Here is a 22,700-nt window from a genome sequence, read left to right on the forward strand (position 1 = left end):
CCTAAGCTTTACAGCATCAGTACCTTTGCAGAATTATTTACAGGTTTTTAAGTACATTCATCCACTGCTGAGTATAGAATCACATTAGATACAAGTGACCAGGGATCATTTAAAAAAAAAAGCAAAAATAACAAACAAAAACAAAAACAAAAAAAACATACTACTGTTTTCAATCCTAGTAATGCTTCTATTTACTCCACAGAGCAAGTTTCTCCAGTGGCTGCATCGGCATGAAAGAGGATCTTCTTTATATATATTCACAAGATATTTACAAGATTCTTTTTCATTAATTGTAATGGTATTCATTTCAATAATAAATAAGTGAAAATATATTGACTCAAGTAAGAAAAACCAAGCTACCAAGTTCTAATGGAAAAAAAAAAAAATCTGCGCCAGTCGCCAGCTTAGTCCTCCTCGCCCCCCCCCTCTTCAGCCGTGTCGGACATCTTGCCCTCTCACCTACAGTAAGCCCCGCCCCCACCCCACCCGTACTCTTCAGTTGGCCGCCGCTCACTCCGGACTCACACGTCAGTTCACGGGTCTACGGAAAGAAAAACAAAAACGCAATGTGCTCGTTTATTTTGGGGTTCGTCGGTGGAGTCCATCCTTAGGGAAGCAGTCTCAGAGAGCTCCCCCTGGTGGGCAGCTGGTGGAAGACCCCCGTGGCAGTTTGTTGTGTGGGTGGGGCGAGGGGGCGAGCACAGGTAGGATGAGAGAGGAGGAGGTGGAGGTGTGGCCGCCCTCTGCTCCCCACCACCGGAGGAGGGGTGAGGGGGTGAGGTGAGGAGGTGGAGAGGTTTGTTGTCCTTTTGGCCTCAGGCCTGTAGCGAGCGCGTCAGTTCATAAAGGCATTTGGCGAGCGTGGTGGAAACCTCCATGTTACTTATCGCCAGCACGGAGAGGTGCGTCTCATGCCTCTTCACCAACCTGGAGACGAGACAGACAAGGCAAACTCAACTAGGGCTGGAAGATACGGCCAAAATCAATCACAGAAACTCAAATCAAGATATACTTCATGCCAGTCGATATGATAATTAGTACGATATTAGTTAATTATAGGGAAGAACCGATATGAATGATATTTTTGGCTGATACCGATTATTACCGATATTAACATTGCTGTTATAGCCGTTAACCGATATTTCCTGATGTCGATATGATCTGTATAAAAACAAGTTTATATGGATAATCAAATTTTTTACATATTACATACATATTATACCCTTTTATTTCCAAAACATTTGGAAAAGCCAATAAAGCCAATCAAATAGTTTCCTCTCAATATGAACATTTTGGTCGATACCAATAACCAATATTAACATTGGTGTTATTTTGTTCATCGGGCCGATACCGGGATGACTGCTGATATTGTGCATCCCTAGTTAATTAGTGTGTCAACACTATAAACTGCCAAGAACACCCATTTATGTCACAACGGAAAATTGAGAGAGATGAATTTGATGTAGAACCTTAAACTGGATTAAATTCAAACGGGCGCAAGAGGAGGAAGAGTTGACAAGTTATAGCTCGATCCCACCAGACATCATCAAGCTCTGTACCCAACTCCTTCTGCCACGCCCCCGTAATATCGCTAAGCAATATTGCATTCTACTTCAAAGCATTGCACTGACTCTGCGCTCTGGAATGAAAGGGAAATGCATTGAAATTAAAATTGTATAAAAAAAAAAAAACTGTTATTGGGGCATATTTTACTGCAATCGATAGTCTACTCGTAAACTCAACACCGCCATGTTCTCCAGAAAACACAGAAAAACGTATTCAAACGCCCCCGACAGCAAACGTCAAAACCACATGAGGCAACAAGCACAGACACTCGGTATGCCATTTATCAAGCAAAAATACCAAACATTTGTTGGTTGCAGCTTCACACATGTTAAGATTGTCTGATTTTCTCTGATTCATATCATTATGAAATGAATACTTTGGGGTTTTGGGCTGCTGGTCAGACCAAGACATTTTAAGAATCATTTGGGGTTCTGGGAACTTGTGATAGGCATTTGTCTTCATTTTTGACATTTTATAGACTAAAACATTTTATAGACATTTTTATAGACTTATAGATTTGATAGACTTGGCTAACGCTAGCGAATCTCACCCTTCTCGACTTGGCTTACCCGCATGTGAAAACGAAATGCTTCTTTCACGTGTGATGAACGATTATAGTTCACAGAATATAGACAGAGCCATGTCAGAATATAGAGCCATTTAACACTTATTTTAACACAAAAACTTCACTGAATGCAGCTTTAAAAACTAGAACGGCCGCACCGCGGATATATGCCTCCGCCAACAAGTCTGTCCAGACTTTGATGTTTGAGCCAAATGTGAAGAAATTCCGTCAAGGTGTTACTGAGATATGGCGTTACCGAGCTTGAAAATGGGGTTCGTGAGGTCAGTGACCTTGACCTTTGACCACAAAAATCTAATAAGTTCATCCTTGAGTCCAAGTCGAGGTTTGAGCCAAATTGGAAGAAATGCCGTCAAGGCGTTCCTGAGATATCGCGTTAAGGAGCTTGGAAATGAGGTTTGTGAGGTCACAGTGACCTTGAACTTTGACCTTTAACCACAAAAATCTAATCAGTTCATCCTGGAGTGGACGTTTGAGGCAAATTTGGCGAAATTCCGTCAATAAAGAATTACATTTTAATTTGATTATAGAAGATTGACAGCCCATGCCCAAATGACTGAACTGATCTCCTGATGGAAAAATATTTTAATATCAACTTGAGCATCAGGAATAATGAATCTGACCTAAGAAAAACACCAGACCAGATGTACATCAACAGAAAGGTGAAACAACACGGGGGAAACTTACTTGCGACCACAATCCGAGTGCTTGGCGATGTTCTTTAACGTTAAGGCAGCAGTTAGTCGTATGTGTTTGGTCATTGGTCCCTCTTTCTCATCCTAAGGGAGGGGGGAGGAAACAGAAAAGTTATACTTTCGGCTCTGGCGTAGCGACGGGTGTGCCTGTGCCACCCAAAGAGGCAGCTGGCACACCCCAATGAAAATCAGATGCAGAATTAATTCTTTTGTTAAACTTACTACTTCATTACACACAACATTGTGTTTGAAACTTAGGCTATATGGTCTAGTTATATTGTTCATTTTAAAATTAATGCGGCCCGTGGGCCGCCAGTTGCCCTCATCTGGAAAATGTGTGCTTTGGGCCAATACAAAATATTTTCCCAGACGTTTGTGGGGCAATGGTGGCCCAATGGTTAGAGAAGTGAGCTTGTGACCGGAAGGTTGTCTGTTCAATCCCCAGGACCAGCAGGATAAATCTGGGTGGGGAAAGTGAAAAAGCAGCGCTTGTCCCTCCCTCATTACCACCACTGAGGTGCCTTTGAGCAAGGCCCTTAACCCCCACTGCTTAGTGGCCAGCAGATCAGAATGTGGTTGTACTGGTCAGCTTCCAAGTGAGTGTGTGTGTGTGTGTGTGTGTGTGTGTGTGTGTGTGTGTGTGTGTGTGTGTGTGTGTGTGTGAAGAGCGCGCTCCTGAAAAAGAGAGCATTCCTCTCACTGAGACTCCCCCTGTATAAATAAAGGTTGGAAAAAAAGTTTCCATTCTTCTTCTTTTGCACAATTTCCAACCTTATGAAAACTTGGAAATGATCTAAATCTTCTCAAAGCATTTCCTGGCAACTGAGACTTGAGTAGAAACCCTGAAGTGAAGGAAACACTGGGATTTAAAAGCTTTAAGAGCAGCTTATGTACACCTTGTCCAACCCACAGCATTCTGTCTCATATGAAAGGTGTGTGTGTGTGTGTGTGTGTGTGTGTGTGTGTGTGTGTTGTACTCACAGTGAAGTCCCTGAAGACCAGGTTTCGAGAGCCTCTGCGTAGGGCCATGAGAGCTGCGCTCGGATGATTGACAATTGCTTTCTGTGCTCGCGGGGCCGGAGTGCTGCTCGCCGCTGGGGGAGTCCTACAGCCACACACACACACACACACACACACACACACACACACACACACAACAAACAACAAACAACACTGTGGTTAAAATGTGTTTGCAGTGCAACCAACTGGTCAAATGTAGCGTTTCACACAGTAATCGTCTTCATATCAAGGCGAATAATACGGAGATGCTGATTGACGTACTGGGAAGCATTCTGATTGGGGCTTTGCGCCTGCTCCTCTAGTTTCAGTCCGGCCAGCAAGGCGTCTCGAGAACAGTGCTTATCCTGGAAGACAGAGAGAGAGGAGAGGTTTCACGTCAATCTTTCACATCCCAATTGACAGTTTGTTGTAGAAAACGTTGATGCTGTTCTGCTGGTAGTGTGGATAGAGAGATAAGACATGTGGCTTGCCTGTAAATGGGTGATGAAGGAGAGTCTCTGCCGGGGGAAGGGTTCACAGCCCTCCCACAGACACTGGCCTGCGTACACGTCTTTCCCGCCGTGCTGCGTGGCCGCGTGATAAAACACCTGAGACGGCGTCTCAAACCACCTGCAGAAAGGTAGAAAAAGGCGCGCGCATCCAACGATAACAAGTTACAACCAGGTGCAGGACCGAAGTACAAGTGAATGATAAAAAAGTACACACACACAAAGATGTAATCGGACCACAAGCACAAATGTCAGAGGAAACGTCACACGCTTGTGTGGTCTTGATTCAATCTTTGGGAGCAGCTACCAGTGTGCGTACTCTACTTTTTAATCAAACCACCTGCAGAACAACAAAACACACAGACCAATCACAAACACCGTCAGTGACTCTACAACACAACAGACCAATCACAAACACCGTCAGTGACTCTACAACACAACAGACCAATCACAAACACCGTCAGTGACTCTACAACACAACAGACCAATCACAAACACCGTCAGTCACTCTACAACACACAGACCAATCACAAACACCATCAGTGACTCTACAACACACAGACCAATCACAAACACTGTAAAAAGAGTTATTTATTCAATCATTCATGTTCCCCCCACAACAGGCTATCTGCAGGTTTCAGATGAACTAATTGAATGCCTTTAAAGCAATTGAAACTGAGACTTGAGTTAAGGCTGGGCGATATGAGACTTGAGTTAAGGCTGGGCGATATGAGACTTGAGTTAAGGCTGGGCGATATGAGACTTGAGTTAAGGCTGGGCGATATGAGACTTGAGTTAAGGCTGGGCGATATGAGACTTGAGTTAAGGATGGGCGATATGAGACTTGAGTTAAGGCTGGGCGATAAGAGACTTGAGTTAAGGCTGGGCGATATGAGACTTGAGTTAAGGCTGGGCGATATGAGACTTGAGTTAAGGCTGGGCGATATGAGACTTGAGTTAAGGCTGGCCGATATGAGACTTGAGTTAAGGCTGGCCGATATGAGACTTGAGTTAAGGCTGGGCGATATGAGACTTGAGTTAAGGCTGGGCGATATGAGACTTGAGTTAAGGCTGGCCGATATGAGACTTGAGTTAAGGCTGGGCGATATGAGACTTGAGTTAAGGCTGGGCGATATGAGACTTGAGTTAAGGCTGGGCGATATGAGACTTGAGTTAAGGCTGGACGATATGAGACTTGAGTTAAGGCTGGCCGATATGAGACTTGAGTTAAGGCTGGGCGATATGAGACTTGAGTTAAGGCTGGCCGATATGAGACTTGAGTTAAGGCTGGGCGATATGAGACTTGAGTTAAGGCTGGCCGATATGAGACTTGAGTTAAGGCTGGGCGATATGAGACTTGAGTTAAGGCTGGGCGATATGAGACTTGAGTTAAGGCTGGGCGATATGAGACTTGAGTTAAGGCTGGGCGATATGAGACTTGAGTTAAGACTGGGCGATATGAGACTTGAGTTAAGGCTGGGCGATAAGAGACTTGAGTTAAGGCTGGGCGATATGAGACTTGAGTTAAGGCTGGGCGATATGAGACTTGAGTTAAGGCTGGGCGATATGAGACTTGAGTTAAGGCTGGGCGATATGAGACTTGAGTTAAGGCTGGGCGATATGAGACTTGAGTTAAGGCTGGGCGATATGAGACTTGAGTTAAGGCTGGGCGATATGAGACTTGAGTTAAGGCTGGGCGATATGAGACTTGAGTTAAGGCTGGGCGATATGAGACTTGAGTTAAGGCTGGGCGATATGAGACTTGAGTTAAGGCTGGGCGATATGAGACTTGAGTTAAGGCTGGGCGATATGAGACTTGAGTTAAGGCTGGGCGATATGAGACTTGAGTTAAGGCTGGGCGATATGAGACTTGAGTTAAGGCTGGGCGATATGAGACTTGAGTTAAGGCTGGGCGATATGAGACTTGAGTTAAGGCTGGGCGATATGAGACTTGAGTTAAGGCTGGGCGATATGAGACTTGAGTTAAGGCTGGGCGATATGAGACTTGAGTTAAGGATGGGCGATATGAGACTTGAGTTAAGGCTGGGCGATAAGAGACTTGAGTTAAGGCTGGGCGATATGAGACTTGAGTTAAGGCTGGGCGATATGAGACTTGAGTTAAGGCTGGGCGATATGAGACTTGAGTTCAGGCTGGGCGATATGAGACTTGAGTTAAGGCTGGGCGATATGAGACTTGAGTTAAGGCTGGGCGATATGAGACTTGAGTTAAGGCTGGGCGATATGAGACTTGAGTTAAGGCTGGGCGATATGAGACTTGAGTTAAGGCTGGGCGATATGAGACTTGAGTTAAGGCTGGGCGATATGAGACTTGAGTTAAGGCTGGGCGATATGAGACTTGAGTTAAGGCTGGGCGATATGAGACTTGAGTTAAGGCTGGACGATATGGCAAAGATATCTTCACAATATTTTTGTTTCCATATCAGCAGGCAAACCCAACAATATTAGTGAACTGGATGTCATTGCCCCTGAGGAACGCTGCCAGGAGATGTTGTCTGGCTATGCATCACATTTGCAGCAGGTCATAACAGCAAAAGGTGCTCTACTAAGTACTAAAGACACTCATGAAGGGGTTGAATCATTTTCCGACTGCAGCAGTGTTTCCCCCTAGAACATTTTTCAGGCCTGGAGGGATTTCGAAACGTACCCTGACCACAACGGTGGGGGCCCTCGCTGGCAACGTTAAACTTTTAGCTAACGTGTTCGCAATGGCATCCCAAGTATCATCATACTATCATGGGATGCGATGCGAACAGATCTATTATGGTTTCCCAGGCAACGACACACGTTGACACGTTTTGGAACAGCGCTGCACGCTGGCACAATGCTCCTAAAAGCGAAATGCTTATTGTTTTGAATGATTTGGCATCTTCTATTACTGTAAACACCAGTATTGTTGTATTGTAATAATATGCCATAAAGGTTTATTGAAATTTTGGGGTGTGCAGTTACACTGTGCGGTAGTCATTAAAAGTGGCATTTTGTGTTGCATTTGGGGAACCCACTTGTAATATTGTGTTGAGCCATTTCAATTGTTCTTGTTTAATTTGTTTATTGCAAACAGCTGAAAGTTTGTAAATGTTGCCAATAAACCTAATTTGCAGTGGGGGTTGAATGATTTTGATTGCAACTATAGGTTACTCACAACGAGCTCCTCACATGATACAATTTGCTCACCTGAGGAGAACGCAAGTTTACTAGCTTCACCCTCGCTTTCGTGTCCCTCAGCATTCTTTTCCCCGCACAGAGGACCTCCACTTTCTTCACCGATAAGTTAGCTCTCAAACTGCTTTCATTGCTTTGCGGTAGGAAATGAGCATGTAGCATGTAGCGTTTATTTCTGCTGTGATAAGTCTGTTAGACCTATCTATATCGACTTTACATGTCCAAAGTTGGTCATCGTTATCACATGATGAGTTCTATCGTGATCCGCTATCGAGATCATTTTAAAATCGCCCAGCCTTAACTTGAGACCAAGTCATGTGAATCCAGTCCCCACCTCTGGTCTGTCTGCAGATGGCCATTGTGCGTTTTGAGTTCAGAAGAGTTGAATCTCACCGTTTACAGGATTGCCACAGACACTTGAAGTTCTGCCCTGCTTTCCTGGTTGGCTCCGGCGGAGCAGGGGGGGTCTGCTGCTGTGCAGGGGCTGCGGGCTGGGACAGCGGGGACGGGGAGGGGATCACGGTCGGCTGCGGGACAGACGACACATTAGAAAAGCAAGTACAAAACATCAATGCATCAAGTGAAGCAGCTCAATCCAGAACATATCCAGCATTTGAAAATCCAGACAAATAAAGGCTAATGTGATTTCAATTTTCCACGTCGCTTTCTGACACTAGATCACTTTTTGTTTCCCAAAAATGTATGTATAGGGTTTTGAAATAAAACACAAAGCCTTTCATATTAACTTCATGATTGTTACTCCAACTTGGAAGCATTCAAGTGTTTCCTTGGGTCCTTCGGCCAACTACACCAAAACAAGTAGCACCAATTATTGATGCACTGCTTGTCATTGTAAAATATTTTTATGATAAACTGATTATCATCTCCCTTGAGGAGAAAGGGAACCCGAGATGGCTGGATTTGCTTGACAAACTTCTACAGCAGCTGGTTCTTACAGTAAACGCCATATGATTTGAAGGCAGCATTAGAAAGGTCTTGATAGCAGAGTCAGTAAGCGGAGCCTCTCTGCTGGCAGAGGTTCTTCTCTCTCAGCTGTAGGAGCCTCTCTGCTGGCAGAGGTTCTTCTCTCTCAGCTGTCTGCTGTAGGAGCCTCTCTGCTGGCAGAGGTTATTCTCTCTCAGCTGTAGGAGCCTCTCTGCTGGCAGAGGTTCTTCTCTCTCAGCTGTCTGCTGTAGGAGCCTCTCTGCTGGCAGAGGTTCTTCTCTCTCAGCTGTAGGAGTCTCTGCTGGCAGAGGTTCTTCTCTCTCAGCTGTAGGAGCCTCTCTGCTGGCAGAGGTTCTTCTCTCTCAGCTGTAGGAGCCTCTCTGCTGGCAGAGGTTCTTCTCTCTCAGCTGTAGAAGCCTCTCTGCTGACAGAGGTTCCTCTCTCTCAGCTGTAGAAGCCTCTCTGCTGGCAGAGGTTCTTCTCTCTCAGCTGTAGAAGCCTCTCTGCTGGCAGAGGTTCCTCTCTCTCAGCTGTAGGAGCCTCTCTGCTGGCAGAGGTTCTTCTCTCTCAGCTGTAGAAGCCTCTCTGCTGACAGAGGTTCCTCTCTCTCAGCTGTAGGAGCCTCTCTGCTGGCAGAGGTTCCTCTCTCTCAGCTGTAGGAGCCTCTCTGCTGGCAGAGGTTCTTCTCTCTCAGCTGTAGGAGCATCTCTGCTGGCAGAGGTTCCTCTCTCTCAGCTGTAGAAGCCTCTCTGCTGGCAGAGGTTCCTCTCTCTCAGCTGTAGAAGCCTCTCTGCTGGCAGAGGTTCCTCTCTCTCAGCTGTAGAAGCCTCTCTGCTGGCAGAGGTTCCTCTCTCTCAGCTGTCTGTTGTAGGAGCCTCTCTGCTGGCAGAGGTTCTTCTCTCTCAGCTGCCTGCTGTAGGAGGCGGCTATCGGCGAGAGCCTCACCTTCTTACACTCCACATGAACTCATCAGATCCGTGTGTCAACCCAAACATCAACCACTCCCTACGCGTTTCATCTAATCTTGCTGTCGCTTTCATTCTTTCAGGCACAACTCCTTTACTTATCGATATGAATAATTTATAAAATGCCAAAAATAATGAGACATGTCCATCAGGGCAGCGTTATTATGGATCCCACTGGCCTCGGGGGCAGAACACGCCCTCCTATTCAAGCGCCAGGATTGGCCAGGCAGGCACCCATGCAGATTCTTCTGACCAGCGCACCAGGTCTTTTCATCTCGCCTCTCAATCTGATGGCCTATTTGAGGCAAGGTGGTGGACGACGTGTCATGTCATATACTGTAACGTTAAGTTACCTGCTATTTTCATTACGCTTGCCTGTTCCGCATTATTGTCGAAAACCAGGGGTTTTCAAAGTCTGAGACTATGGGCCTCCCCTCAGAGAAAGCTTGGAAAAAGGTGCATCCCCTTAGTTTACTTGCTTGGTTTAGCTAAATTCTTGGATGCCTATGAGACCATGATTATGTTATTTGATCCCATAGATAGATACTCAACAATTGAGCCAAAACAACCTGATATTGCAGTTTGACACACTTCAGACTACACCAAATACATACAGAAAGTCAGTCTGTCTGAAGGCATTTATTTGTTTCTGCCTCTGGGAAAGTGGGAAAAACACAAATTCTCCAAAATCTCTGAACTAACTCTTTAACCAAATCACACACATTTAGGCTATTCTATGTTAGATAACTAATAAATAATGTAATATGTTTTCACTTCCATTCACTGAGCCTCCCCTGAAGCGGTTTGGAGCCCCCCTGTCTCTGGAGAGGCCCACCACCTAGGGGTGCACCGATCGATCTGCACGCAATCTGTATCGGCCGATTTGGACCTCAAATATGTGATCTGCTGTTTCCGATATTCCTTTAATTTTGCCGATCGCATAGCCGATCATGCTGCACGTGAGAAACATGAGGCAGCCCATTTTCATGTCTTCAATGTCTATCGTTTAACTTTCATATTGTGCTCTAACGTTTATATCATTGTGTTGCAAAGCACACGCTTTGCTTTCATCAGTGTACTCACCTCCATGCACACACCGCACCAGACTGTCAACACACCTCTTGCGTCTGAATCACACAAATCAGCTGGTGATTAGAGCAGACTCAGCAGAGATAAGTTACCTCCAGTCCTCCCGCCTACCGAGGCATTTGCATGCTGTTAAATCCGTGTGTATTAAAGTCCCAGATTAACGTGGTAGTCGGGGTAGTGCACGCGCACACACAGACAATTTCCACGCAAGCATTGATGTTCCCGCGGGCACTTTGAAGGAAGCGAAAGTGTGCTGCTATGTGGATGTGCGCTCCATTCAGACGGATGCGCTAATTAATGCCACTACTCAGATGGAGTTTAGCTCGTGTGTAGCTTGTGATTCTGTTGTTTCTCCCGTCATGTAACCCTGTCACCATTATGTAGATCGCACTCATAGTGCTGCTAATTATAACACTGTAACTCGGCCTCGATGGGCGGGTCGTTTTGATGTTCGTTCGATGCGGATCCCAATGTATGACGGTTATTGTGCATAACCCCGGTTCTATGAGTGGGAGCTCTTTGGCTTTAGTCATGGTTCAAGACTGGTGTTTAAGAGTAACTGACTTACAGTTTACCTAATTATCATTTATATATTATTAGTTGTTAATTATCACTATAATTGGCCTATATAACAGCAAGCTTGGTTACTGACCTGTTTGTATATTTTATTGCCTCCTTTTTCCAGACCACACACAATCCTACTATTCCTGTCATAATGCTGTAAAAAGCCTATACTGCTGTACTGTACTGAAGAGAACTGACAACTAAACGGTTGAACTCCCATCTGTCTCATGTTGGCAGTTTCCTTTAGCCTACAAAATATAAAATAAATATATATATATATATCGGTGATCGGTAATCGGTAATCGGTGATCGGTCGATGATCGGTTGGGCAGATATTTCTCATAGGTGATCGGCAATCGGTGATCGGTGGCAAAAAACGTGATCGGTGCACCCCTACCACCACCCACTTTGAAAACCTCTGGTCTAAAACATTATGTTCAGATACTCAGACACCACGTGGCAACGAGTCCCAAAATAGTCATCATGTCAAATGAAAACTGCGGTGTGTTTTGGTGCACAGCTGGCCAACATGAGATGTAGCTTCCTGAGACAGTCTCTAGTTTTCTGGCTGGGCGGGGTCCTGCTTCAGGCCAACCCTGTTTTTAACACGGGGAACTCACACCGGCATGCGCCGTGCACACAAACAAACGCACCCAGCAGCAGCAGCCACAGACAGAGCTGCGCGGACCTGAAAGAGCTCAAGTTGTAAACATGAAACTAACGTACACATTGATTCTTTCCTCATTTCAACCCAGTGTGAGTAACGTAACGTTACACATGTTCAAGTGAATTCAATGCAACGCGTTTGTTTATAACGTTATGAAGCAGAAGCAGTGACAGATACACAGCTCTCATTGACGAGCTCAGAGAGCAGGGGGAAGTCCTGAAGTATAATCCATTAATTCTTTGATGATTTTTTTTTGATGATTGTCCATGTTGTCATGTTGATTTTATATCCCATTTTTATCCCCCATTAGTGCTAATTTTAATTTATTTATCATGGTTGCTGCTCCACCCTCTGTCGATCTGGGGAGAGCCGAAACTGGCTCCATGCTTCGTCCGAGACATGGGCAGTTAGCGAGCCGCTTCTTTTCACCTGACAGGGTAAGCTTCACCGGTAGGACATAGCACGTGGGAGGATCACGCTATTCCAACGAGTTCCCCTCCCTCTGAACAGGCGCCCTTAATGACCAGAGGAGGCACCACTTTCTTTGATGATTGACTAACTGTTTCAGCACTATTTGAAGTTAAAGGAAAGAGCGGTGGGTCCTCCCCCCACATCTTCTCCCCAATTGTACTTGGCCAATTTCCCCGTTGCCCCGGTCGCTGATCCACCCTCTGCCGATCTGGGGAGAGCCGTTACTTAGCACCATGCGTCCTCCGACACATGCGCACTTTCCAGCTGCTTCTTTTCACCTCTCACTGTACAGCTCAAATCGAGAGTCATGAGGATGGTAAAAACTGCCATGAAGGTGATCGGCAGAAAGGATTATCCGACACTTCAGTCCATCTTCGAAAACAAAGTTATTAACCTGGCAAATAGAGTTCTGACTGATCCAAACCACATCCTCTACTCGGAGTACGAGATGCTACCCTCGGGCAGACGGTTCAGAGCTAACCGCTGCAAAAGCAATAGATAGTCTATCCTTCCTTCCTACTTCTATTGCACTGCTGAATAGACAGCGAGCCCCTTCCTCACGGGTGAAACACCTGCACTGATGGGAGGTGGCAGTAGGTAAGCGCGCTTGTTTCTTTTCTTTTAGTCCTTCTTGTGGTTTTATGCTTCTATGATTTTATGGTTATATGCTTTTATTTATCTTATTATTTTATTTTATTATCTTATTTTCACATGATAGTGCAATAAGGGTCAGTGTAATATGAGGGGTGCAATTTGTTCTTGCCTAAACAGGCACCGCCTGTTCAACCCGGGTTCTGTGCAACGTCTTGTTAAAATGCTACTGTTGTCTTGCTGTCATGTTGTTGTTGTTTTTGTCTTTCTCTTGTTGGTATACATGTACGTTTTGCCGATCGACATGCTGTAATGCACTTTGTAGCCCAAGACAAATTTCCCCTCCGGGACAATAAAGTTTCTCTGATCTGCTCTGACAGCGGGGAGCTTCACCAGCAGGACATAGCACGTGGGAGGACCACACTATTCCTAGTTCCCTTCCGCCCCGACTGACCAGAGGAGGCGCTAGAGCAGCGACCAGGAAGGACACATACCCTTAACCCAGGTTCCGACCCGCAGACATAGCCAATTGTGCCTGCATGGACGCCCGACCCAGCCGGAGGGAACACGGGGGCGCGAACCTGTGACCCCCGTGTTGGTAGGCAGGGAATCTACCGCTAAAGAGCGGTGGGTTTAACTGGTGTAGATGATCTACTCTTCAACACCACAGATCTCAGCAGCAGTAAGATCCTGCTGGCTGCCACATCAAACCAGACTCTGTGGATAAATCAATAACGTCTCCACCACACTGACCAGTAACTCAGACATCAAATCTGAACTCCTCGGCTACAACACCGTCTTTGGTCTTTCTGTTTGCCTGTTCTCACTTTGTCCGTGCTCACCAGCACATACACTCTCAGACGACCGGGAGCCAATCAAATCAGCGCAAAGCAACAACTCTGTTTCAAAGGCTCCTGATTGGCCACCTGTCATACAAATGGCACGTGATTCTTTATTAGGTTAAAGTGCTGAAAACTAGGTGGCTGACAAACGTCTATGAAAAAATGCATATTAATTATTTTGGCTGTTTAAAATGTTCTTGACAGGTAAATATTTTTAGTTGATCAGCCTTTGGCATGCGAGCAAAGAAGTTACATTTAGGCAATGTTTATACGACAACGGTCTCGGTATAAAACGGCAAACTGTCGTGTTCTCGCCTTTAATTGTGTGTTTATACACAGTGTTTGTCATAACAATTTGCATGCAGACTGAAGCTGCAAGAAACTCAGAGCAAGCGTCAAGTGAGCCAGAATAACACGGTAACTTCTGGTTAAAACCTTCACAATAATGGCAATTAAATAAACTAATAGCCTTATTGATGCATGTTGCAACTTTTTTTTATCCGAAACACATAGAACACAGACAATTAAAAGTCAATTTTAACCCGTAGTAAGTCAACAATTCTATTTTCTATTTACCCAGTTATAAATTATTGCTTTTATTTTGAAGGTAAAACACCGTAGCTTCCTCTATTCTGTATATTTGTAACAGGCTTGATTTAGCTTTGTAGGATTACATTTTAAATGAATTTTCCACGCGATAGAGTGACACAGAAGTCACGAATGGTAATAAACTGTTCCAGATTGGATGACACAATAAAACCCAGTAAAGCCCCATAAAGAAGACCTGTTTTCTTTGCAGCACAATTGGGACTTGAGGAAATGCATCTGGCCCCGAGTTGTCTTCAATTATTTAATGCAGGAGTGATTGGTTAATTAATATTCGCGACGTTAATAGCGGACACTTAACGCAGATTGTGTTTTTAGCTAATCGTTATCATGTTTGTTGAATGCCAATGCGATTCATTGTGCCATAAGGCTGTATTGGGCTAGGACCTAGCATTGAACTAGCCGCTAGGTCAATGCTCCTATATTGTCTCTCACTGTCTTCCATGGCAAAGGGGGGCTGTGTCGTCACCTGAATTGCATTTTGCCACTTTACACGGCGACAGTGAGGGCGGTGTTATCAAAGAATTCCACTCTGGGACCCGTTTTCACTTTTTTTTTTCAGGCCCCAAGAATGCTGTTCCCGTGTAAAAGGAAAGCACTAACACTAAAAAAGGTTGACGTTTTATGCAGGGAGCGTTGCCGTGTAAACAGGGCCTTAGACACTGCATAACTGTATAATGTAATAGGCCGTGTCAAACCCAGCTAATGAACACTGGGCATCTGATTAAAATTGATGGCAAAGTTTCCAAAAGCAAACAGATTGGAAATAAAATGGTCATGTTGTGACTTGGCAGAGATTTGAACCTCCAAGCTGCATTGTGGATGTTCATCCCTGCAGCCCACCCTCTTTAATTCCTTCCATTCAGACAGTAGCATTCCACAGACGTTACTCCTGTGCCAAGACTGACTGAAATTAAGTATTTGATGTTGGCTGGGCAAGGGAGAGCAAAACAAAGTGAACAAATAACAAATATGGATTCATGATGTCTGCATTACAGATATCCTCACAAAATGCAAACATGAGAAACAAGCTCTTACAATGATGGCATCAAGCAAGGAGCGATCCCCCGTTTGTAGTTTTTGCTCCAAGTGAAATGTTTTATGGTCACTCACGATTCAGTAGGTCACAGGTTGGCTTTGTTCCAGCCTTAAAACTCCTTATAGAAGGATTTTTCAAAATGTCTATGGAGAAAATGAATGGGGAACTCACTTCCGGGGCAGGAAAGGTCATGGAAAGTTACGTCTTTGTGTCTTGGTCTCTGTCAAACGAATGGACCAATGAACTAACGGCCCACATTACCGTAGTTCAGTAAGACGAGGATCACAACTCAGTAATGGCCATTGGCCAATACTTTAAAGTGTAGGACTGAACCTTCTAACTTCAAAATAGATTTATTTCAATGCTACTATTTTGCCAGGATGCTATCCTAAACCAACCCTAAACTAAATCCCACACACACATTAAAGTCGAACTGAACCCGTTTGTCACGTGCATATGAGTCCGTTTCAGACTGAAAACATAGTTTGTCTAAGATGACAGGTTGAGAGGCGGGTCGTAGTATCATGTCGATGATTTTATTTGACAATTCTGGGGACTGGATTGGGCTTTGGCCAATCCTGGTGTGTTCCCCCTCCAAATCGAGTGGGATTCAGTGTGTTGTGGCGCTCTCCTCGGAGAGCCTGCTGACGCGAGGTTAGTGGCTGAGTGGAGCTCAGTGAGCCGCAGGCAGCCAGCTGCCTTCGTGTTGCCGAGCGGGGAGTGCAGCACGTCGGCCTGGAATCTCCGAAGTGCGACCCCTGACAACCAAGCTCTCGGATGCGCGCGCCATTATCGCTGCTGTAAATACGATATCCCTGGAATGCGCGTTTTAACGAGCCAGTTACATTTCTTTGCATTCTTAGAGATTATAGTTTTTGTTTTTTGTTCATGTTTCTAACAATTGGCCAAGTTAGTAGTTAGTTTATGGGATAGGAATTCTGCCAGATGACAGGCACTAGGCGCCATTTTCTACTTCATTTGGAAGAGAAAATTATCCTGAAATGAAGATTTGATTGACAGCTGTATGTCGTGATATGATTGGTTGAAATGGGGTAGAAATTTGATAGTACTAGGTGACGTCAGCAAACTGTACATCACTGTTATCAATGAAATCTTGAAAAATGAACTTTTGATGTGGAAAAAGTGTGAAAAACTAAAGAAATTAGATTGTTGTGATTTTCTTTGCATACATTATTAAATAGAATAGAAAATAGAAAAAATAGAAAAAGGTGGCATTATAATGCACATGCTAAAAAAAAGCCATCTGGGCAGATAACACCTGTGATGTCACTCGAGCTACTGTACTTACTGTAATAATAATAATATACAGTCAATAGGCTACAGCATGCAGAATCGGCGGTGGCAGACGTACGATAATTATCGTATTTGTACGACAATTTACCACCAAAACCAATAGCATTTTGACCCTCTGGTACGATAATTTGACACTGCCGAGACCCAGAATGCATTTAGGCTGAGAAAAGAAAACTCAGTTGCCTTTAGTGGGGAAAGTTTTCTTGTACTTTCTGTTTAGTTCGGGCTCTCTATCTAGGTTAATATGGTACTTTATGAAGTTTTTAATCGTTTCAGTAGTCAAACGTAACTAGTTGACCCCCAATATGCAATCACTTTTTCAAAATAACGCCTATTTGCAAATATAATTTTGGAGAGCCATCTCAGACTGAGGGGAGGAGTCTTAGCTGCAGAGTGGAGGACATGTAGGCTACTGCAGCGAGCCGCCTCTTGATCCGACTGTTTATTGTGTATTCAAATCGTCACAGGTGTTATTGCTAGATTTGCGGGTTTTTATGTGTGCGAACCAGTCTAGATGCAGCTACGTGTGGAGAGGAAACAAAAAACAAAAGAGAATCCTAATTGCTACATAAAAGTCCCACATAGAAATGCAAAGTGGTGTCTGACCTGCACCAGGCTCTTTAAACAAGACTGTTGCTAATTGGGCAACATTTGATATTTGACAAGACTATATCAAACACAAACAGAGTGGGCCGAGTTTTGCTTATGGCCTGAGATCATCCCGTTAACCAACGTGGGTGATAGACAGGATCAAATACCCATTCCAGTGTGTATTGTGTGTGTAAGTGTGTGTCTAAGTGTGTGTGTGCAAATGCAAAACATTTTGTGGGCCGACTTGTCATCGAGTCCCACGACATGAAGACAGTGTAGTTGCTCAAAGCGAGTGAGCCTGCAGCCAGGGGAGGGGACTCACCGTGTTGCCAGCTGCCTGCGTGGGGGAGCAGTTCCTCTGCTGAGTGGCGTTCTTCTCTATTGCTACTTTGGCTACTGTGCTTGGGTCTGTTCCTGCCGGCACGGCCACCATGGTGGCAGTGCTGCCGGCGTTGTTGGGGTCGCTGATGGTGATGATCCGCACGCCCACTTTACTGGGGATCCCCGAGGCGTCGCCGTCGGCCGGCCTCTTGAGGCCTCGCGGAGCCTCGGGAGCCAGGCCGTTGGCCGGAGCGGGGGCGGGACTCTGGGAGGTAACGGTAACAGTGGGGAGGAGGAGGGAGGAGCTGGGGAGCAGCTGCTGTCTTAGCGTAGGCACGGCGTGGTGGCCAGGCCCCAAAGGTCCGTTGGTTAACTCCGAGGGGGGCCTGGCGCCCGCCGCCGCTTGGGGGCCGTTGGCCAGGCGCTCTGCCTGCTGCTGGACCTTGGCAGTTTCCTGCTGGGGGGGAGGAGGGGGGCCGGGTAGAGGGGGGTCCGAGCCGCGGCTCTTCTCGACGGGGCCCACCTCCCCGTTCCCCAAGTACTGTTTGGAAGCAATGTGATTTGGAATGTTTTTGTTAAAGATGCCGCCGCTGTCGCCCCGGTCAAAGTCACACACCCCGTTGACCAGAGTCTTTTTGGGGTCGGGGTTGCCCTCCAGCGGGGCGCTCAGGCCGGGCGAGAGGGCCTGCTTCCCGTTAGCGGGGTGAACGTCGCCGGCCGGGCCGTTGAGCGCCCCCTGGCTGTTCCCTGAGTGGTATGGAGGTAGATTTAACTCCATGCACTTCCTCCCGTTTAGCAGCTTGGCTCCCGCCGCCACGTCTCCGTTACTGGTTTTGCCATTGGAGGAGCCTCCTTCGGCCAAAGAGGAGTTCTCCATCACCTCTATCTTCCTCTCGTGGATGTGCAGCCCTGTGGCGTCCTTGGCTTCCTCCTCCTTCTGACAGATGATCTTGTCTCCTCTGAGGGGAGCTGGCGGTGGGGGCGGGGCTGGGGGGCCGTGGTGCGGGGGAACGCCTGGGGCCACGGCGCCCTGGCTGACGGCGGCGGCAGCAGCAGAGGTTGTGAAGCTGGTGTTGGGGACCACGGTGAAGGTGACCTGCCCGCCCGCCGCAGGCCCTTGGATGATGGTCGCCGCCCCCGCGCTACTGGTGGAAATGAGCTGGCCCGGCAGAAGCTGCACCGTCTGGAGGGCGGGGCCTCCCGGGGTCTGGAGCTGGCCGGGAACCAGCTGGACATTGAGCTGCTGCGGCTGGGCAGAGGCCCCCTGGGCGCTGTAGCCCGCCTGGTAGATGACCTGCGGACTGGGAGCGAGCATGCTGCTGTTGGGAGGGGGCACCTGCGGAGCGGGAAGGATCAGCTTGCCCCCCGGCGTGCTCGGCCCTCGCTTTGGAAGCAGAAGCTGTTTGATCAAGCTAGACTCGGTGGAGGTAGGCTGAGAAGGAGGTTGGGAGATGATTTGGAGCTGCTGCGGCAATTGTTGGTGCAGTGGCTGATGCTGCTGTGGCGGTCGTTTGATGGACAGTATGTGAGGCTGGACCTGGGCGTTGGAGTGAGCGGGAAGGCCGGCGGCGGGAGGAAGGCAGGGGCTGGAAGCGGCTGCGGGCTGCCCCGCTATCTGGATAGTCTGAGCGCCGGCCATGGCGGAGGGGTTGGCAAGAACGATCTGGTGTATGGCGGGGGAGTAGGCGGGGCTCTGTTGCGTGTTGGGGCTGACGATCACCACGCTCTGCGGCTGCTGGGTGGGAGTGGCTATCGTGGCCGCTGGTCCGCCTGCCGAGGCTGGCGCCGGTTTGGGGGCGATGTTCTGGAAGGTGACCCTTGACCCCTGGGTGTTGGGCACACCAGCAATAGTGAACACTTGACCGCCGCCCACATGGAAGTTCTGGATGGAGGAGGGAGCTGACGCCGACGCCCCGGCCACGCAGTGAGGCTCTTGCTGGGGAGCTCCGCCCTGAGGCCCGGACAGGGGCGGGGTTTGGGGCAGAGGTGGACGCTGGGTGATGGGTGGGCACACGCCCTGCACCCGGGCGGTAAGGATGTGGCCCGGTGGTACCTGCTGGAACAGTGTGACGGGTGTGCCGGTGGGGAGCATAGGGGAGTGCTGCTGAGCGGGGGGCGGGGCCTGGAGGTTCTGGGGGCTGTGGTTCTGCATCACCGGAGTGGACGTGGGGATTTGGACGACTGGGCCGGGCCGGACCTGCTGCTGGGGTGGCGCCGGGGAGTTTGGGGGCACCGGGTGGCGGAGAACAGTCTGCTGGGTCGCATGGGGAGCTTCCTGTGCGGTGAAGGCTGCGGGTGGGCTGGGTGCCGGGACCCGGACGAACTGGGGTCCCAAACCAGGATGCCCAGGTAAACCTGGCCGGAACACAGAGAAAACTGTTCAGGTACACCAGGACTCCCAAGAACATTATTAGTTTGGTACATGATAATATGACAGTCCTAAGTACTTTGGCAGATCTTATGGCCAAAACCTCTCAACTATTATTAAACCTTTTTTGGTTTTTAATCTAACTACAGAAAATGATTTCATTGTACTTTACACTAAAATCTTGATTATTTCACTACATTAGTAGTGTTCCCAGCAAAATAAAATGCCAGTATTCTCGGATTTTTAAAATGTGTGAAAAAACAAAAATCTGTATGTGACAACTGTGCAGCCCAAATGACGACTGTGGCAGCGGAGATAATCATAATCATATCCCACTGAAGGAATCAACAACAAGGTCTGAACTTTGGAGTAATGATGTCACTGGCCAAGAGCAGCAGCATCGCCTATACATCTATGGTTAAGTGCTGCAGGTTGCTACACAGGGATATTTCTAGTGCTGCACGATTTGGGGAAAAGGTTCGATTGCGATTATTGTGGACATATTGCGATTTGCAATTGCAATATAATAAACAAATTGTATCTAGGGATGTGCGGGTATGAGTTTTTGACGGTATGATAAATTTGGACAAAAATACCACGGTTTCACATTCTCGCAGATTAGTGTTGTCACGATACCAAAATTTTGACTTTGATACCGATACCAAGTTTAGTATCGCGATACTCGATACTGATTCAATACTCGACACCTAATAGATCAGAAACCGAATTAAATTAAACTACATGAATGAAATACCGTACATGAATACATCAAATATATTAACAATAAATAAATAAAACAATTTGAAATAAAATAATCTTTCCAAAAATATAAAACATTTAACAACAGAATAAAGCATATCTTTTTTATAATAAAATCTTTACCAATTATATAGCCATGTACTCTTCACCACATCCTGTGATATCAGTCTATGTTTGAGACATTTGCCTGTCTCAAACATAGAAAAAAGAAACAACTAAAATATAAACTGCAGCACTGTGTTACAGCACATAGGCTATTTAAGATCAGACTGCAAAGTTAGTTACATGTCTGTCCAGTAGGGGTGTCACGATACACTCAGTTCACGATACGATACGTATCACGATACTGGGTTCACGATAACGATACGATACGATACGATTTTAACAATATTTTTTTAAACTTGAATAATGACAATATATGACTGGAAAAGTAGTATTTTATTTGAAATGCACAAATACAAAACATGCTGTTGTGGGAAATTGTTATTACAATAACAACTAGAAAAAACATGAGATTGGAGATAAGGCTTATCTTGAAATAGAATGAGTTACACCGTCACTTAGATTTACTTTGAACTAAAAGGTTTCTCAGCAGTATAAATTCTCATTATGCATCTTCAGTTTTTCTTCAAACTCAAACAACAAGACTTTTCTTAATCTATTTTTTATGCATCTTCAGTTTTTCCTGTCAAGTAAACAGTTTTGCCAGAAACTCAATTGAATGGTTTCTCTCCTGTATAACTTCTCATGTGTCTCTTCAGAGACTTGTTCAACTGAACTACTTTCCACACATTGAACTTCAACAAACAAAGACGTTTCTTAGTCTATTTTTTGAAAAAAAAAAAAAAAAAAAAAAAAAAAAAATTTGCGATATGAGATTTCATCTCAACGATACATATCGTGACGTTTTACTATCGCGAAATTTCGTGGGACGATATATTGTGACACCCCTACTGTCCAGTAATGCAATGAGTAATACACACCCAGTTTATTTATTTTGTAGCGACAGATTACAGATGGCCATTTGAGAGAGCTTGGTGACACAAGGTTACGTGCAGACTTAATCGAGGCACCCTGAAGGCGTCATGTGCAGGATGGCTGGCTAGGAGCATGCCTGGAGGATATGGCTCCTGCTGCAGCGAGTGTTTTCTCTGCTCTCAACCAGGTTAATCTCGCTATTCGTCATCACAGTGACTCATTACCCGCTGTAGTGTACACTTAAATGTGCACTAGTTCTGAATAAGCGCTCGCAGCTTTCTCTTTTTACCGACTTTCTCACTAATCCCACGGCTGTTTACATGCTTTTCTGATCGACTAGTTACTTAGGTTATGTTTATGTTATGCATAACATTACTGTATATTTGCGGGAGTGGAAGAAGTCTCCCGCTAGTGTCGATGTCCAGTGTGCTGGCAGAGAAAACATGTTTGTTAATTTGCTGCGTCGTGCTTTTAAAAGCACAACGGCTAATTAAAGTGATGGTACCGAACTTTGGGAATGTTTAATACGAACCATTTTTAACAAAAAGTATCAAAATACACATACACACACACACAGACTTTTTTTTATAATAGCACCCTTTTGTGGTTATGTAATCACACGTGCTACTGCTGACAACGCGATTGTGATTTGATTAATATTGCAGCACTAGATATTTCTGTCCCTGGTTTTGAGTGTTCAAACTGGTGTCAGCAGTAAAGTGGGTCCAGTGTTTCAGCTAAGCTATTTGATGGGAGGGGAGGGGAGCGGAGAAGTGGGACTGTTCTGAAATCTAATGGTTTTATTGGTGATTAGAAATGTATATTTACGCCTCTCTGTTTTTCCGGAGGTAATCAGAGTTCATTTCATGGCGACTTTAAACTCAACAAAAACCTCAACACATCTATAGAGTCAAATCTCTGTCAATCCAGTGCCTTAAGCCCTTTTCCCACATGCGCTTTGTACCGCAAAATGACCGGAACGTGGTCTAATGCCTGCATGTGAGAAAGGCGCCGTGCCGGTATAAGCGCGACCCCGTCGTCCCCGACATTTCACC

At 46.1% G+C, this 22,700-nt stretch overlaps 1 protein-coding gene across 1 annotated transcript in view; it reads right to left on the reverse strand.

The window, feature by feature from the left end:
* Positions 1-492: 492 nt before the first annotated feature.
* Positions 493-22,700, reverse strand: part of arid2 (AT-rich interactive domain 2) — a 79,847-nt gene continuing 57,639 nt past the window's right edge. Inside the window, exons 15-21 of the mRNA XM_083655746.1 lie at positions 17,542-19,895; positions 7,929-8,062; positions 4,335-4,473; positions 4,126-4,208; positions 3,826-3,949; positions 2,837-2,928; positions 493-927 (exon numbers count right to left, since the gene is read on the reverse strand). Coding sequence (XP_083511872.1) covers positions 816-927; positions 2,837-2,928; positions 3,826-3,949; positions 4,126-4,208; positions 4,335-4,473; positions 7,929-8,062; positions 17,542-19,895 — 3,038 coding nt within the window. The 3' untranslated portion in view covers positions 493-815. The remainder of the gene's footprint in view (positions 928-2,836; positions 2,929-3,825; positions 3,950-4,125; positions 4,209-4,334; positions 4,474-7,928; positions 8,063-17,541; positions 19,896-22,700) is intronic.

Source organism: Poromitra crassiceps, assembly GCF_964638095.1.
Source record: "Poromitra crassiceps genome assembly, chromosome: 2".
Lineage (NCBI taxonomy): Eukaryota > Metazoa > Chordata > Actinopteri > Beryciformes > Melamphaidae > Poromitra > Poromitra crassiceps.